Source organism: Peromyscus leucopus, chromosome 3 (assembly GCF_004664715.2).
Source record: "Peromyscus leucopus breed LL Stock chromosome 3, UCI_PerLeu_2.1, whole genome shotgun sequence".
In the NCBI taxonomy this organism is placed as follows: Eukaryota; Metazoa; Chordata; class Mammalia; order Rodentia; family Cricetidae; genus Peromyscus; species Peromyscus leucopus.
The window spans coordinates 44,682,682-44,696,055 of record NC_051065.1 but is presented as its reverse complement, the minus strand read 5'-3'; the positions used below and the strand labels follow the sequence as shown (position 1 = coordinate 44,696,055).

At 47.4% G+C, this 13,374-nt stretch overlaps 1 protein-coding gene across 1 annotated transcript; it reads right to left on the bottom strand.

Annotated features, from left to right (window-relative positions):
- Positions 1–4,952: 4,952 nt before the first annotated feature.
- On the bottom strand, positions 4,953–9,808 carry Nobox (NOBOX oogenesis homeobox). The gene is given in 11 exon segments (XM_037204292.1): positions 4,953–5,559; positions 6,150–6,439; positions 6,776–7,007; positions 7,207–7,230; positions 7,233–7,291; positions 7,514–7,620; positions 8,013–8,119; positions 8,448–8,532; positions 8,632–8,786; positions 8,789–9,007; positions 9,793–9,808. Coding segments are annotated over 11 exon segments (1,605 nt in total). The 3' UTR covers positions 4,953–5,248.
- Positions 9,809–13,374: the final 3,566 nt, after the last annotated feature.

Below are 13,374 nucleotides of genomic sequence, written 5' to 3'. Positions count from 1 at the left end.
AGTGGGTGTCCCGAAGCGCATGCTTATCTGGTTGTATTACAGAAAATGTTGATTTTATTGGTCATAAAAGCAGATTCTCCCCCAAAAAACATTTTGCAGGAGCTAGCAAAGGATAGCTTTGGATGATAGAACAGTTGAGGATTCACAGCTAGCTTAATACTAAATGTCAGTAATAGATTATTTTCCAGGAGAATGACAAAGTATCTTATACAACCTTAGTGTCCTGCTTATTAATTTAGCAATGGTTGAAATATAAAATGTCCAAAACATACTAATTTTCAATTAGAACAAAATTTTCAAATAGAACAAAATTTTCAAATAGAAGAAAAATTCTAAGATAGGTGATATCCTGTAAGGATTTCAAAACATCTTAAGATCATAAAGAGTTATAACTAACCAAATGAAGCTGAACAGGTGACACAAGTCTTAGCATATTTAGATTTGAGATGTTACTTCTCCAAGTACAAATTGGGAGTGAATTGGACTCAAAGCATCTTTTATTAAAATGCCCTGGAGGTTGTAACTGATAAGAATATAAACAGCTGCAGGGATAAACAAAACACCTCACTAATATTTTGTCTGTAGAGACCCATTAGCAGAGATCCTATTAGACGGAGATGATAGTTTGCAATAAGCATCACAGACAGCTTTAGCAGAGGTAAGGTCCAGACCCAACATCACCATCATTCCTCAGAGAGAGGAACAGTAGAAAATCACATTCACCCGAGAAGAGCCCAGGCCATGTGAGGGCTGAACGAAGCGGTTCAGCATGCCTGGAGAATGCAGGGCTATGGAGGAAGGCACACAGTCCCCAGTGCTCACAGCTTGAGTTTATTCTTGGTGGTGCCTCACTCAGAAGACAAGACTCCACTCTATCCAGTGAAGCTAGATTTTGTTTCCTCTCAGAATCAAGAACTTGAGAGGAAATCTGTTCAAGACTTTTGTGAAACAGAGCTGACAAAGATCCAGACTGTTAGACTATTGTAGAGCCATTGATGCTAGAGTGGGAGTGCTTCTGGTGTGTCAGTAACTTGGGCTTAACAGCCTATGAGGTTTCTTCAGTTTCTAGGCTTCTAAAACACGTTCATCATTTCCTTTCTTCAGGCCATCTTTCATTTTTCATTTTCAATACTTAAGTTTACTTTTAGAAGTCGATGTGTTTAGATTGTCTGACACTTGGCCTAAGAGTCACATATTAGGCTATATCGTGAAGTTCACATTTCAGTTTTTCAAATTTACATATATGTGTGTGCACACACTCATATTTGCCATACACAGGGTGCTACCAATCATTGAGTGGTAGGACCCCAAACCAATCCTAAGCTGTAGAAAAACACCCAGGGTGTTTTAGACTTGTGTCTACCAAGTCTGAGTTTTGAAAATAACTGAATATGTGATATCTGATGGAAAGAAACAGTTTTCCTCTCATTTATCTGTTTCAAGGCTGCCCATGTCACGGGCCTTATGAGACCGAATGTAAACCAAAAGGATTTGTGAAATGTCTCCTTTAAAAGTCTCCCTTGTGCACATAATAAAAGACGTTCAATATGGCAGGCTGTACATTTGAATCCCTAAATTAAGGGCACTGCTACTGGTCCTGGGGCTCTTGAGTGGCAAGAGATGAATAGCTATGACACTAGGCTGGGTTTTGAAACCCGATTTGTAAACCCCTCTCTGTGTTTATGTAGGATTAATCCTAAGATTCCCCTGGATGCAAAAGTCGGCAGGTGTTCAGGTCCCTCAGCTGTAATGCCACATATCCTATGCATTCTCTCATACACTTGGACTCATCTCTAGATTATTTATAATACCCCAAACAGTGGAAATAGTTATACTAAATGACAAGAAAGTATCTATGCCTACTTAGTAGAGATGCAATTTTCTTCCAAATAGTCTTGGATTGCAGATGACTGGATCGACAGCTGTGAATTTGAAGGGCTACCTCAAAGATCAATGGAGAAGGCGACTGTAATAAAGATTTTTTTTTCCACTTCCAAATAGTGCTCCTTGGTGGTTCTGATAGCCACTGAACCAATAACTATTTTGGTGGATATGTACACAATCCACTATGAGAGTGGGTTTTTTTTAATTTATTCAATAATCATAGCAAATTTTAATTTAGGAAGTATTGTAGGCTACCCCAGTTGGATGCTAAATATAGCTCCCACTTACAGGGAGGTTGAGTCATAGCTAAAAACACTTGGGAAAAAGGATCCCAGACTAAAATCTGTCACATGCTTTCTGTGTGTCAGACACCTCCCTGAAAGCTTTTTGAGTATCGGTGTTTTAATCCAATAGCCACTCAGTCCTGAATAGCAAATACAAACAATCTTAACACAACCACTGACGTTTCCCTATCCCTAGATTGGTATAGATCTGTTGCTGACATAGACAAATGCTCCTTTCCATGCCTCCCCTTCCCATCACTAACTCTTGCTACAGTAGTTTTGACTCTTTAACTGTCCCTGCCTTCTCTGAATATCATTCAAATCACCTGCACCTTTGGCCCCGTGAGAAACGCCCTTCCTATTTCAGGGGTGCTCTCTCCCATCTGCCACAGCCATAGCGATCCATTCCTCTATTAGATCCACCTGCTTCTTCCTTGGGTGGGTTACATAGCCTGCCTCCCACACTGTAGACTTGACCTCGGCCATCTGTCTCCATATGGCCACAGATCTCACCATGCTCCTTACAGCCCAGAGCCTCCCTCTTCTCCCTGCCTGTTACCTCTCCCCCCACAGTTCCTTGGCACCTTCTCTTGACTTCATCATCCTGATGCCCTTTCACCTGCTCTCCTGAATTCCTTATCTTCCCTCTCCTTTCCTTGCTGGTCCCTTTTTCTACTCACTTAAGCAGTATCCACACATACCCTCCCCTCACTGTTTTACACTTCTCATAATTTCCCACCACATCCAAGTCAAATCTCCCTCCTGGTCTGTGCATTTCTCCCATCGTGTGCATTTTCTCTGGTGGTTTTCTGCATCCTCCAAGAGACAAATCTGTACTCATCTCCTTAGTTCATCTTTCAATTCCTTGAAGCCTCCTCCTGTGTGACAATACTGATCTTTGGAACTCCTTCCTCCATTTCCCCCTTTCAAGCTTCCTCTGCATCTTCCCAGCTTTGCCTTTTCATGTAGAATCTACCTGCTCCACCCAACTATTTTCTCTTGGTCTCATGATCTATTCTTTCTTACCTTGGACCTTTGGGTCCCTTCACCTTACTGTTTCTGTATCTGGGCTTTACTCTCCTTCTTTGATAAAACTTATTTGATAGAAGAAAACAGTCACAGAATGACATCTATCACTCAGTCCATGTTTTGTTATTCCCTACAGTCTCCACTCTTCTTTCTAGTCCCATTTGGATGCATCTCTCTTGCATCTCTTCCGCCCTTTACCTTCTCATACAAACTGACTGTACATCCACCATCTTATCCCTATACTTAAGCAAGAGCTCATACACAGACAGTACATCTAATATTTCTTCCTTCATTGTGGAATTTGTCATTGGGTCCAGTTTGGCTAGCCACCATATGAGAAAAGAAGTATTTAGGCTTTATGTAGAATTGAAGTTTGTCTGCAAAGGGCTGGAGGGCAGGCATGCACACATGGGCATGTTCTCATGCTCTGTTCCTCCTGAGCTCTTGAGAAAAGATTTTTTGTTTGTCAACCTGCACTCTTCCCTCCTCTTCCCAATACCTCAAACCATTTCCAAAGCTGCCTATATTAGCTTGCAACCCCAAATAGTAGCTGTAAATAAACAAACCTGCAAAACTTCAGTCTGTGGCTAAGTGCTGTGAGATGTTCTGTATGCTGTGAATGTGTTGCTCTGATTGGTTGATAAATAAAATATTGGTTGGCCAGTAGCCAGGCAGGAAGTATAGGTGGGATAAGCAGACAAGGAGAATTCTGGGAAGAGGAAGGCTGAGGAGGAGCATGTAATGGCACATAGGTAAAGCCACGGAACACATGGTAACATATCGATTAATAGAAATGGGCTGAGTTTACATGTAAGAGCTAGTCAGTAGTATGCCTGAGCTAATGGCCAAGCAGTTTTAATTAATATAAGCCTCTGTGTGTTTACTTGGGTCCAAGTGGCTGCTGGACCAGTGGGTGAGAGATATTTGTCCTGACCGTGGGCCAGGCAGGACACAGGAAAGCTTTCAGCTACAGCTAACTATGAAATGGTAGTTATTTTAGCATAGGTATTCTTTCCAGGTACCAGTCACATTTTTTTGTTTCCTTTCCCAGCTATTGGTGTAGGAGACAGAAAGACCCTTGGAACCTTCATCCTAACCCAGTGAGGTCTATGCTGTCAGAAATTAGAAGTGCTATGACATCATCCTAAGCAGGAAAGCACCATCTACTTACTATACTTTTTTTGGGTATCCACTACACCTCACTCTTTTTTTTTTAAAGTTATTTATTTATTTATTCATTTATTTATTTATTATGAACACAGAAGAGGATGCCAGATCTCATTTCAGATGGTTGTGAGCCACCATGTGGGTGCTGGGAATTGAACTCAGGACCTCTGGAAGAGCAGTCGGTGCTCTTAACCTCTGAGCCATCTCTCCAGCCCACCTCATTCCTTCTTATCATTCCTACCCTTCACCAGAAAATAACTTTAGGAAAAATAAGTTAGGATTCACAGTAACAGACGCATAGAGCTTCACGTCACATCCAATAGCTTCCATGCCACTCACATTTCTCATATGATAATATTCCTACCAGGCCCAAATTTGAGAGAGGAGTCCAGACTCACTTCCAGTTTTGGGTTTGGGAATAGACAATGCTAGTGGCAGAGCTAAAGGAAAAACACAAGGTGCCCCAATCCTCTTTTAGTGGAGAAATGGGCCCATGGAAATGCCAGGCTCCATATGGTGATACCCAGTGGGAACCTCCCTTGAGGGTTACATCTAACAAACCCAGACAAGTAGTCAGAAACACAGCTCTTCATTCCCAGAAAAACACCCAATAGTTACTGTTTTATTGCATACAATGGACACGAACTCAATGTCTAGGAAGCAACCAAAACCATAGAAACTGATGTAACATTTACAAGTAGCATGGCCCAGTTCTCTTCAGAACTCCTAAGGGGTAAAGGAAAAATGATGCCAGCTCCCTTCCTTCTTAAAGCCCAGGTTGGGAAGACCTTGGACTCCCATCCCTTTCAAAACTTTCAATCCTGTTCTTTACATGAGTGCCTCAATCCTGTTCTGCCTCACAGCCCCTGACAAGGACCTTCTCTTTACTCTTTCGTCTCAGTGGCATGACTGTTCTTGGTTTTGTCTCTCACCTCCTCTGGTGCAGGTTGCTCAAGGGAAGAGGCAGTCTGCTCCTCTGGCATTTTGCTTAGTGAGGACCCTGTCTCTGGTCTAGTGTCTTCAGGAAGCCCATTGAGTCCTAATGAAGGCTGCTTGCTCACAGTCTGAGCACATGGAGCTGGAAGCAGGTCTGGAAAGAAGCCGTCTACCCCCAGGGGGTGCCCCAGAGTCTGTGGGCAGAGTGGACCAGGGAAGGGAGGTTCTGGCAGACAGTGGCCACTCCAGGGTCCTGGACCTGTGGAGTCAAAGAACATGGGAATTATTGGACAGGACTAAGAGCACTGAACACTACTAAATTGTGTGAGTCTCTTTCTCCTTCCTCAGGACCACGGCTCAGGTCCCTAGTGCCGTCTGAGTGAGACATTAATACCAGCCTCTCCCTCAGGATCAGACAGGCCCCTGGACTCCAGGTCCTGTGATTTAGTAGAGCATGGGTCGAGGCCAAGGGCTGGCCCATATAAGCACCAAGGAGACCTGGAACCACCTGGACATCTCTTTCATCCCCCCCTATAGAAAGAACCCTCTCATTCATGTGAGGGCCTTGGAGTTTCAGAAGTCTAGGTAGTTAGGCATAATATCTGCTACCAATTCTGTACCAAGTTCTTTTGCTCATTATTTCTAATGGTCACCACACCCTTCAGCAATATGAATCCAGTGCTCCGATATCAGATCCACAAAAGTTTCAGAACAGCTCCAAGCAGGGGCAAGCAGGAGTTCTGCTTGCCACCCATGACCTGCCTCATTCTGCCTTCCAGCTAAGGAGGTGCTCTGTCCTCACATTCAAACAAAAGGGAGTGGAGACCTTCCTCTCCAGCCCCAACTCACCCATGTATCCAGCATGTGGCTGTAGCAATAGCTGACCAGGTGGAGGCCCTGGGCAATAATCCTGTGATGTGTCTCCACTGAGGCCAAAAGGAAAAGAAAAAAGAGAGTCTTCCGGCGGGAGAAAGCTTGGGATGGGGAAAGGGAAGGGGGGCAGATAAGGAAACTGGGACTGAAACGGTGGGAAAAGAGGAGTCTGTGGAGCCTGGGGGAACTGGAATGAACCCAACTGGCTGCTTGCTTGGTAATACTGAGGCCCCAGGTCTTCCAAATTTGAGGGTGATGAGGAGATGCTATGGAGAACAGAGGAGCATTTAGTAAGGTATAACAGTGACCTTCTTCCCAGTTTAAAAAAAAAAAAAAGCCATTCCCTCTTCACCCCTTTCTCCATCTCTGTGGCAACATCAACCCTTGGACATCACTTCAGTCTCATTTCCCCTCACCCCCGACCCCCTGCTCACTCTTTCCCCTTGTTTCTCTTCTATTGCTACAAATACTGGATCATTTCTACCCCAGACTCACCCATCTTCCTACTCCCTTATCACATAAGCCACTTGGACCCACTCAGCCCCTTCCCTCTCCCCGCTGTCCTCCTCTCTCCAAGTTACATCTGAACTTCGGTTCCATACCTGGGGCCCCAGGACCCACAGGGGCTGTCCTTGTGTAGGCTGTCACTTCCAGGAACGTCCCTTAGTGGGGGCATCACTTGAGGAGTTTGCATAGGACCAAGAGGAAGAGGAAGGTTGGTCCTTCGAAGAGGTGGGGGGCTTAAGAGTGGTGAGGTCTCTGCTACCCTCTGAGCACCCTCACTTTGCTGAGAGGGGGTCAGAGTCTGGTCAGAAGTCAGCAGCATGGGGGGCTCTAGGAAAATATGGAAAATAGGGGATCTCAGCATAAGAAGGTGGGCACTGGGAGGCAGCTATGGCACTGCTGAATGGCAGATGGTGCAATGCCTGGGGATCCCCACTGCTAACCTCTATGGAGCAAGGACTTCCTGTTCCGACTGTCTTCTTTTTTCATCCCCGCCCTGCCCACAAACTTTCTGAAGGTGGTAGCTCACCTGGAAAGGCGTCCAAAATGTGCTCGGGGGAACAGGGCCAGGTTCTAGGTCTGTAGGCATGGGAGCTGGGAGCTCAGGTGCAGACCTGCAGAGTGAATGAAGACTGTAGCTTCCATGGCCACTGGATTTAGAACTCAGATTCAGTGCAAGGAAATGGCCACTTAAAAGCACCAGCAACTCTTGACTCCAGCCCAGCCCAAATCCCCTGAAAGGTTAGTCAACACCCTCAAGCACTCTGATGCCCAGCTTCCAATTCCCCTTTAAGGCCCCCAGGACTCCCGTGTGGAAAACCCAGGAGCGTTCTCACCTGCTTTGACTGCTGTCCTCACTGGGGGCTGCAGGACCATCCTGACTTTCCTTCTCGCTCAGTTTCTCCACTTTTCGCCACTTTGCCCTACGGTTCTGAAACCACACCTACAAACGGAGGAAGGGGACCCGAACTTGAGAATGCTGGCAGAGACAAAGTCCTGGGTGTCACTGTGAAGGACACTTTTTCAGCTACTTCTTCACTTGGAAATATAAAAAGACCCTGGTAAGCATGGGAAGCCTAACACCATGGGTTTGGCCCTAGTGTCATCTAAAGATGTGCGACACACAAACCCATGCTTGCTGAACCAGGCCTAGCCCGCAGTCTTTCCTCTCTAATTGGTTAAAGCTGTGGCCCAAAGGACAGCTGGCACACCCCTGCATCTGAGCCTGACTTTGGTCTCTATCCCAGCTGAGACTGAGCACATGCCTTCTCCCAGAGAGTTCTGACCAGCAGCAGCTTCCATATCACCCTACTGATCAATTAGCCAGCCCTTTACCATGATGCGTTGGGGGGTGACCCCCACCATCTGGGCAATCTCCCGGCGCTTGTCACTGTCTGGATAGTGGTCTTCCTGGAATAGCCGTTCCAGCTCCTCCAGCTGGTCTGCAGAAAGAAGACACTTATGGGGGAGGCCAGACACCACAGCAGGAGAGAAGAAAAGCAGATGCCCATCGGGCACCCATAGCAGATGGTGCCAAAGCAAGAGTATGCCGCCTCTCATGCATAGTGTGATATATGCATTTCTGATTCTTCTATCCTGGTCTAACAAGACAAGACAGCCTGCCTGCCCTTCCCTTTCAGGGTCAGAGGTGTTGGCACTGCCACAGATGAAGAAAAACATGTAGGACAAAGCGACTAGCCATACCCCAACATCTCCTGGGGCCACACTCTTTGCACTGGTCTACAGTTTTCTCTGCCTTTCGGAACTAACCTGAACGGTACAGGGTTCGAGTCTTTTTCCGAAATTGACAGGTCACTTCTAGGGACTCCTTCTTCAGGTCCTCCTCTTGACTGTTCTTGGCCAATGTATTGAGGAGACTGCGGGCTAGGCCTGGTTCAGAAAGCATAGGTTTGTGTGTAGCACATCTTCAAGATGACATTAATGCCAACCCCACGGTGTTAGGCTCCCCGTGCTTACCAGGGACTGAAGAAATGGATGGCTTTGCTGTCTTTACCTCTGTCTCTAGAGAAGTAACTTCTTCCTGGGCTTGGGGACTACAAGCAGCTGGTGCTGGGTCTTTGTTGGGGCCTGCTCTGTGTGTGTCAGCACCATTAACTCTGCAGAGGTCTTTGACAGTGGTCTCTTTCCCGAGCCAGCCCTGGGAAATGAGGACTGCTTGCCCTGGTCATCTTCAGTAAGTGAAACAGAAGCCTTCAGTGGTCCCTCTGACTCCGGCCCAGGAGTCCGGGGCTTGCCTCCAGCTTCCTGGCCTGTGGAGAGCAGCAGCCCCTGGTACCAGGTGGTAGAGTCCCTTCCTCCCTGCAGCTGATCTGTGGTTAGAACCTAGGCTTTCCTTTGCCTGTCTACCAAATGAGGCCTGAATGCCTGGCATACCTTCCTAACTGGACAGTCAAGAGGATGGACTAGATAGGTTCTCAACCCTTCTAATGCCGCAGCCTTTTAATACAGTGGTGACCCCCAACCATAACATTATTTTCATTGCTACTTCATAACTGTAATTTTGCTACTGTTATGAATCATAATATAAGTACCTGTGCTTCCCAATTTGTCTCAGGCGACTGGGACCCCGGTGAAAGGGTCATTCAATCCCCAAGGGGAATAAACAAATATTGCAACCCCGAGGGGTCTTAATGTGAGAACAGTGGAAAACTGGGTACACATTTTCTTATCCCCCCCCCCCCCCCCAGACATCAGAGGTGCAAGTTCAGGGGACAGGCACCAGGTTTGATCTAATAAACAGCTGTTGGGGGAGGGGTGAGTAGGAAGAGAAAGAACAGGCCTATTATTCTGGCTTTCCTCAGACTAGCCCCCTTGCCCCAGGAAGCTAGGCTCTGTGGCCGCTGAGGAGACAAATCAGGCTCCCTGGGGCTCCGCAGAACAGGCACAAGGACATCAGAGGGGATCACAGGAAAGGTGCTCCTCCTCCCTCCCCCCCTCCCAGCTCGCTCCTCACTCCCCGTGCTCTGGCTCCTTCCCTCCCCTCCCCCCAGTCCAAGTGTTCCACAGGTGAGGAGAAGCGCCCATCCAGAAGGAAACCCCCCTTCACACAGTGGTAAAGCTCAAACTCCCCTGCCCCAACTCTGAGTCCCCTTACAGATGGGGCTCGCCATGGGTGTTATCAAGAGCACAGTGCGCCAGGCGGTGGTGGCGCACGCCTTTAATCCCAGGACTCGGGAGGCAGAGCCAGGCGGATCTCTGTGAGTTCGAGGCCAGCCTGGGCTACCAAGTGAGTTCCAGGAAAGGCGCAAAGCTACACAGAGAAACCCTGTCTCGAAAAACCAAAAAAAAAAAAAAAAAAAAAAAAAGAGCACAGTACCCACTGGGTCCCCACGAGGCAGGCATTCCCCCCACCCCAGGTGAAGAAATGCGGATAAGCTTGCAGAATGATCGACCCAAGGGCACACAGGGTTGGGGTGCAGGAGCACAGGCTAACTAACCCTCGGCCACCACCTGGAACTTTCCCCAGGCTCCCAAACACTTGCCCTCTTTTCTGCATATATTCATAACAAAAGAAATTTCCCTTCAGGGAGTTGCTGTCATTTCCAACAGAAACCAGAAAATGTGTGAGTGAACGCCGACTAAAGCTTCTGATGTCGCCTCTTAACAAACAGCTTTCTAACGATATATAAAGCTAGGGGGCAAGAGCTGGCTCAGAAGCCTCTTCCAGCTGATTCCAAATACACAATGCAACCACTTCAGAGAGGGGGAGAGGGGGTACATCCTGGGGTGAGAGGATAAAGGTGGACCAAGGGACACTGGGACAAAATAAGCTTTACAACAGTTGGGGGGGGGGGGCTTGTCGCACACTAATAAACATGGTACAGAGTGGACACTCAACAACCTGAACCTTGTTGGACTAATGTACTGTACTGAGAAAGGTGAAGGGCCTCAGAACCTAGATTAGAGCAGTGTTGGAGACTTAAGACCAGGCCCGTCTCCAGCATGTCAGGGATGATCCCTAAACAGAAGGCTGCAGTGAGGTCGCCTCCCTTTCCCACTACCACCCACAGACCTAAGCAGCCTCTTAAGGTTGTCAGAGGGCTCAGCAAGCCCTCACCAAGGTCGACCCCGATGCGTGCTCACCCCGCGTTTTCCTGCAGAGCTTCTCGGTGGGTTCCATGGCCCGGACTCCCACTTCTCAGCCCGCCCTGGTGCCACAGGAGCAGCCTTAATGAAGTCCGTGGGGTGGCCAGGTGTGTGGAGTCTGCACAGGCCAGGGCGAGCGCAGCAGGAGTCTGCGCCCCCAACCCCACCCCCGGGGCGAGGCACAGCACACCTGGGGTAGTGGGGGGCTGGGAGATCCATCCTGCAGCTTCCTGAGCGCCTTTATGCAGCCCCAAGGGGGTCCAGATGCGGGTCACCTCCCTAAAGCTGGGGCAGGAACAGGGCAGCAGCAGGATTGCCGAGCTGCTGGGGTGTCTTTGAAGGTGAGGTTCCCAGGCTCAGCACACATTGTATGGACATGATTCCACGTCGTTACGTCTTGACCCTTGTGTAAGGTGACTTCTGCAGCCACTCATGAAGAGAGTCCCCGAATATGAGGCTGCCCAGTCTCCTGCCTGCTTCAAGGATTTTTTGTGTCTCAAAGTCCGAAGTGACTTGAACATCCTTAACATACAGATCCAGGAGCAAATGGCAGGATCGGAGCTGAAAGCACCTCAGGCCTGAAGGAGAATATGCCTTGCGTATTTTTGCGCCGACCCCCCGCCCCCCAACCGCAACTTTGCAGGTATAGACGAGGTTCAAGCTAGTCTAGGTTTTCTTATTAGGCTTACTCATTTAATATCAGTTTTCTAATCTAAGAAAGAAAGGAACACTCCTGGTTCACGGAATGTTTCTTATTTCTCTTAGGGAAAACATACCAAAATTGTAAAATTCTTACTGTTTCTTACTTCTACCACGGAAGTGGGAGGAGGTGAGGAATGTAAGTGCTGGCCAGATTGAACCAGCTGCTGGGAGCTGGGGGAGGAAGAGCGCCTCCGGACCGGAGCTCAGGTGTTCTGATTTTAGCATTTCAGAGCTCCTGGACACCGGCGGTTTCCTGCTGTATTAAACAATCTGCCACCGGGACATTTTCTTGTGTTTTAAAATCATCTTTGAGAAGCTTCCTCTACCCACCTGTGGACTCCCTCCGAGAGGCTGTGGGACTCTTAGTTCCTTATGAAACATAAAAATAAGGGCCAGGAAGATGGCTCAGTGGGTAGACGCACTTGTTTCACAAACCTGATAATCTGAGTTCAGTCCCCAGTGAGGGGTGGAAGGAGAGAACCAACTCCTGAGAGTTGTCCTCTGACCTCCGTAAAGTCCTGGGGTGGTGCACATGAGTACACACACACACACACACACACACAGAGAGAGACAGAGACAGAGACAGAGAGAGAGACAGAGAAATAAAATTTAAAAGATTAAAATGCAAACTAACTTCATAGTAATGTAATCAGAACTTCAAGCCTCTGCCATTCATTCCTACGCCCCCATAAAACTGACACCCTGTTCCAGGAGAATTTTAGACACAATACCCAGTTTCTATGCTAGAAAATCTGCAGCATTCTAGGAAGGAATGGGAGCCGTGAAGGGGCTCTCTATAGGCAAAATTGGGACTATTTGGTAGTGACCTGATTGTAGCTGGAACACCATGGTTTGCTTGAGTATACATTTAAAGGACAATGGCTGTGTGTCAGGGACTGTGGGGAAAATGATCTTCTTGCCCACAGAAGCTTTTTGGAAGACATAGATTAAAACATTAGTTCAGTGGAATGGGTCACGCCAATACTACACGGCCACTATCCGTTGAGCAGGGGGCAGACTAGGGAACCCTGAGCAACAGAGTCTCTCTTGGAGAGACTCTTCATAGAAGTCTGACCACTGTGCTGTGAGCTGTGTGACTTACCATGTTAGGGCCTGCCTAAACATCCAGATAGCAAGCAAGCCCTCTACCTTGAGATAAGGGCCTTTCAGAAGCCGGCTGTCTATGCCCCACACCCAGGTGTCCAGAGCACTTTGATCTGATGTTTTAAAAATTATTCTGAAACTCAGCCATAACCAGGATTTCTTAAGGAATTCGTTTAAAATGTGCTGCAGGTCCAATCCCCTGAAATCTTAATTATTACTAGATCCAAGGAGCGACCCCAAACAGAGTACTTTAACAAGACTCTTGAGGGATTTACTATGCTTCATAATTTGAGACCCTCAGACTTTTGGAAAGAAAAGTCAATTAAAACCTACCCTGGAAAGGGCCAGGGGTACAGCTCAGTGGTTCGGTGCTTAGCATGTTCAAGGCCCTGGGGTTGTTTCTCAGAACTGCAGAGCAAAATAAAAACACACTTCTGGGCAACGGATGTGGAGGCTGTAGGGGACGGAGGCCCATAATGGGACAGGAAATGATCTTTCTTCCTGTGCTGGTGTGTCTCCCTGCAGTGAGAAGCAGGACACAAATTCTTAAACAGATTAAACTATCACATTAAAAAAAATGTTACCCTCCTGAGCCCTGGCTTCTGTTTCTGTCTTTTCCTCACAGGCTGTCCCCCACCAGGGTGAAGGTAAGAAAAACACTGTCACTGTATGCCTAACTATGAATGATGCAAGGCCGAATTATATAAAAGGTTTGGGGTAGGGATTTGGGGGATTAAAAAAAGTTCATTATTTTTCCAAACGTATGATTGGATTTGTTGGGGTT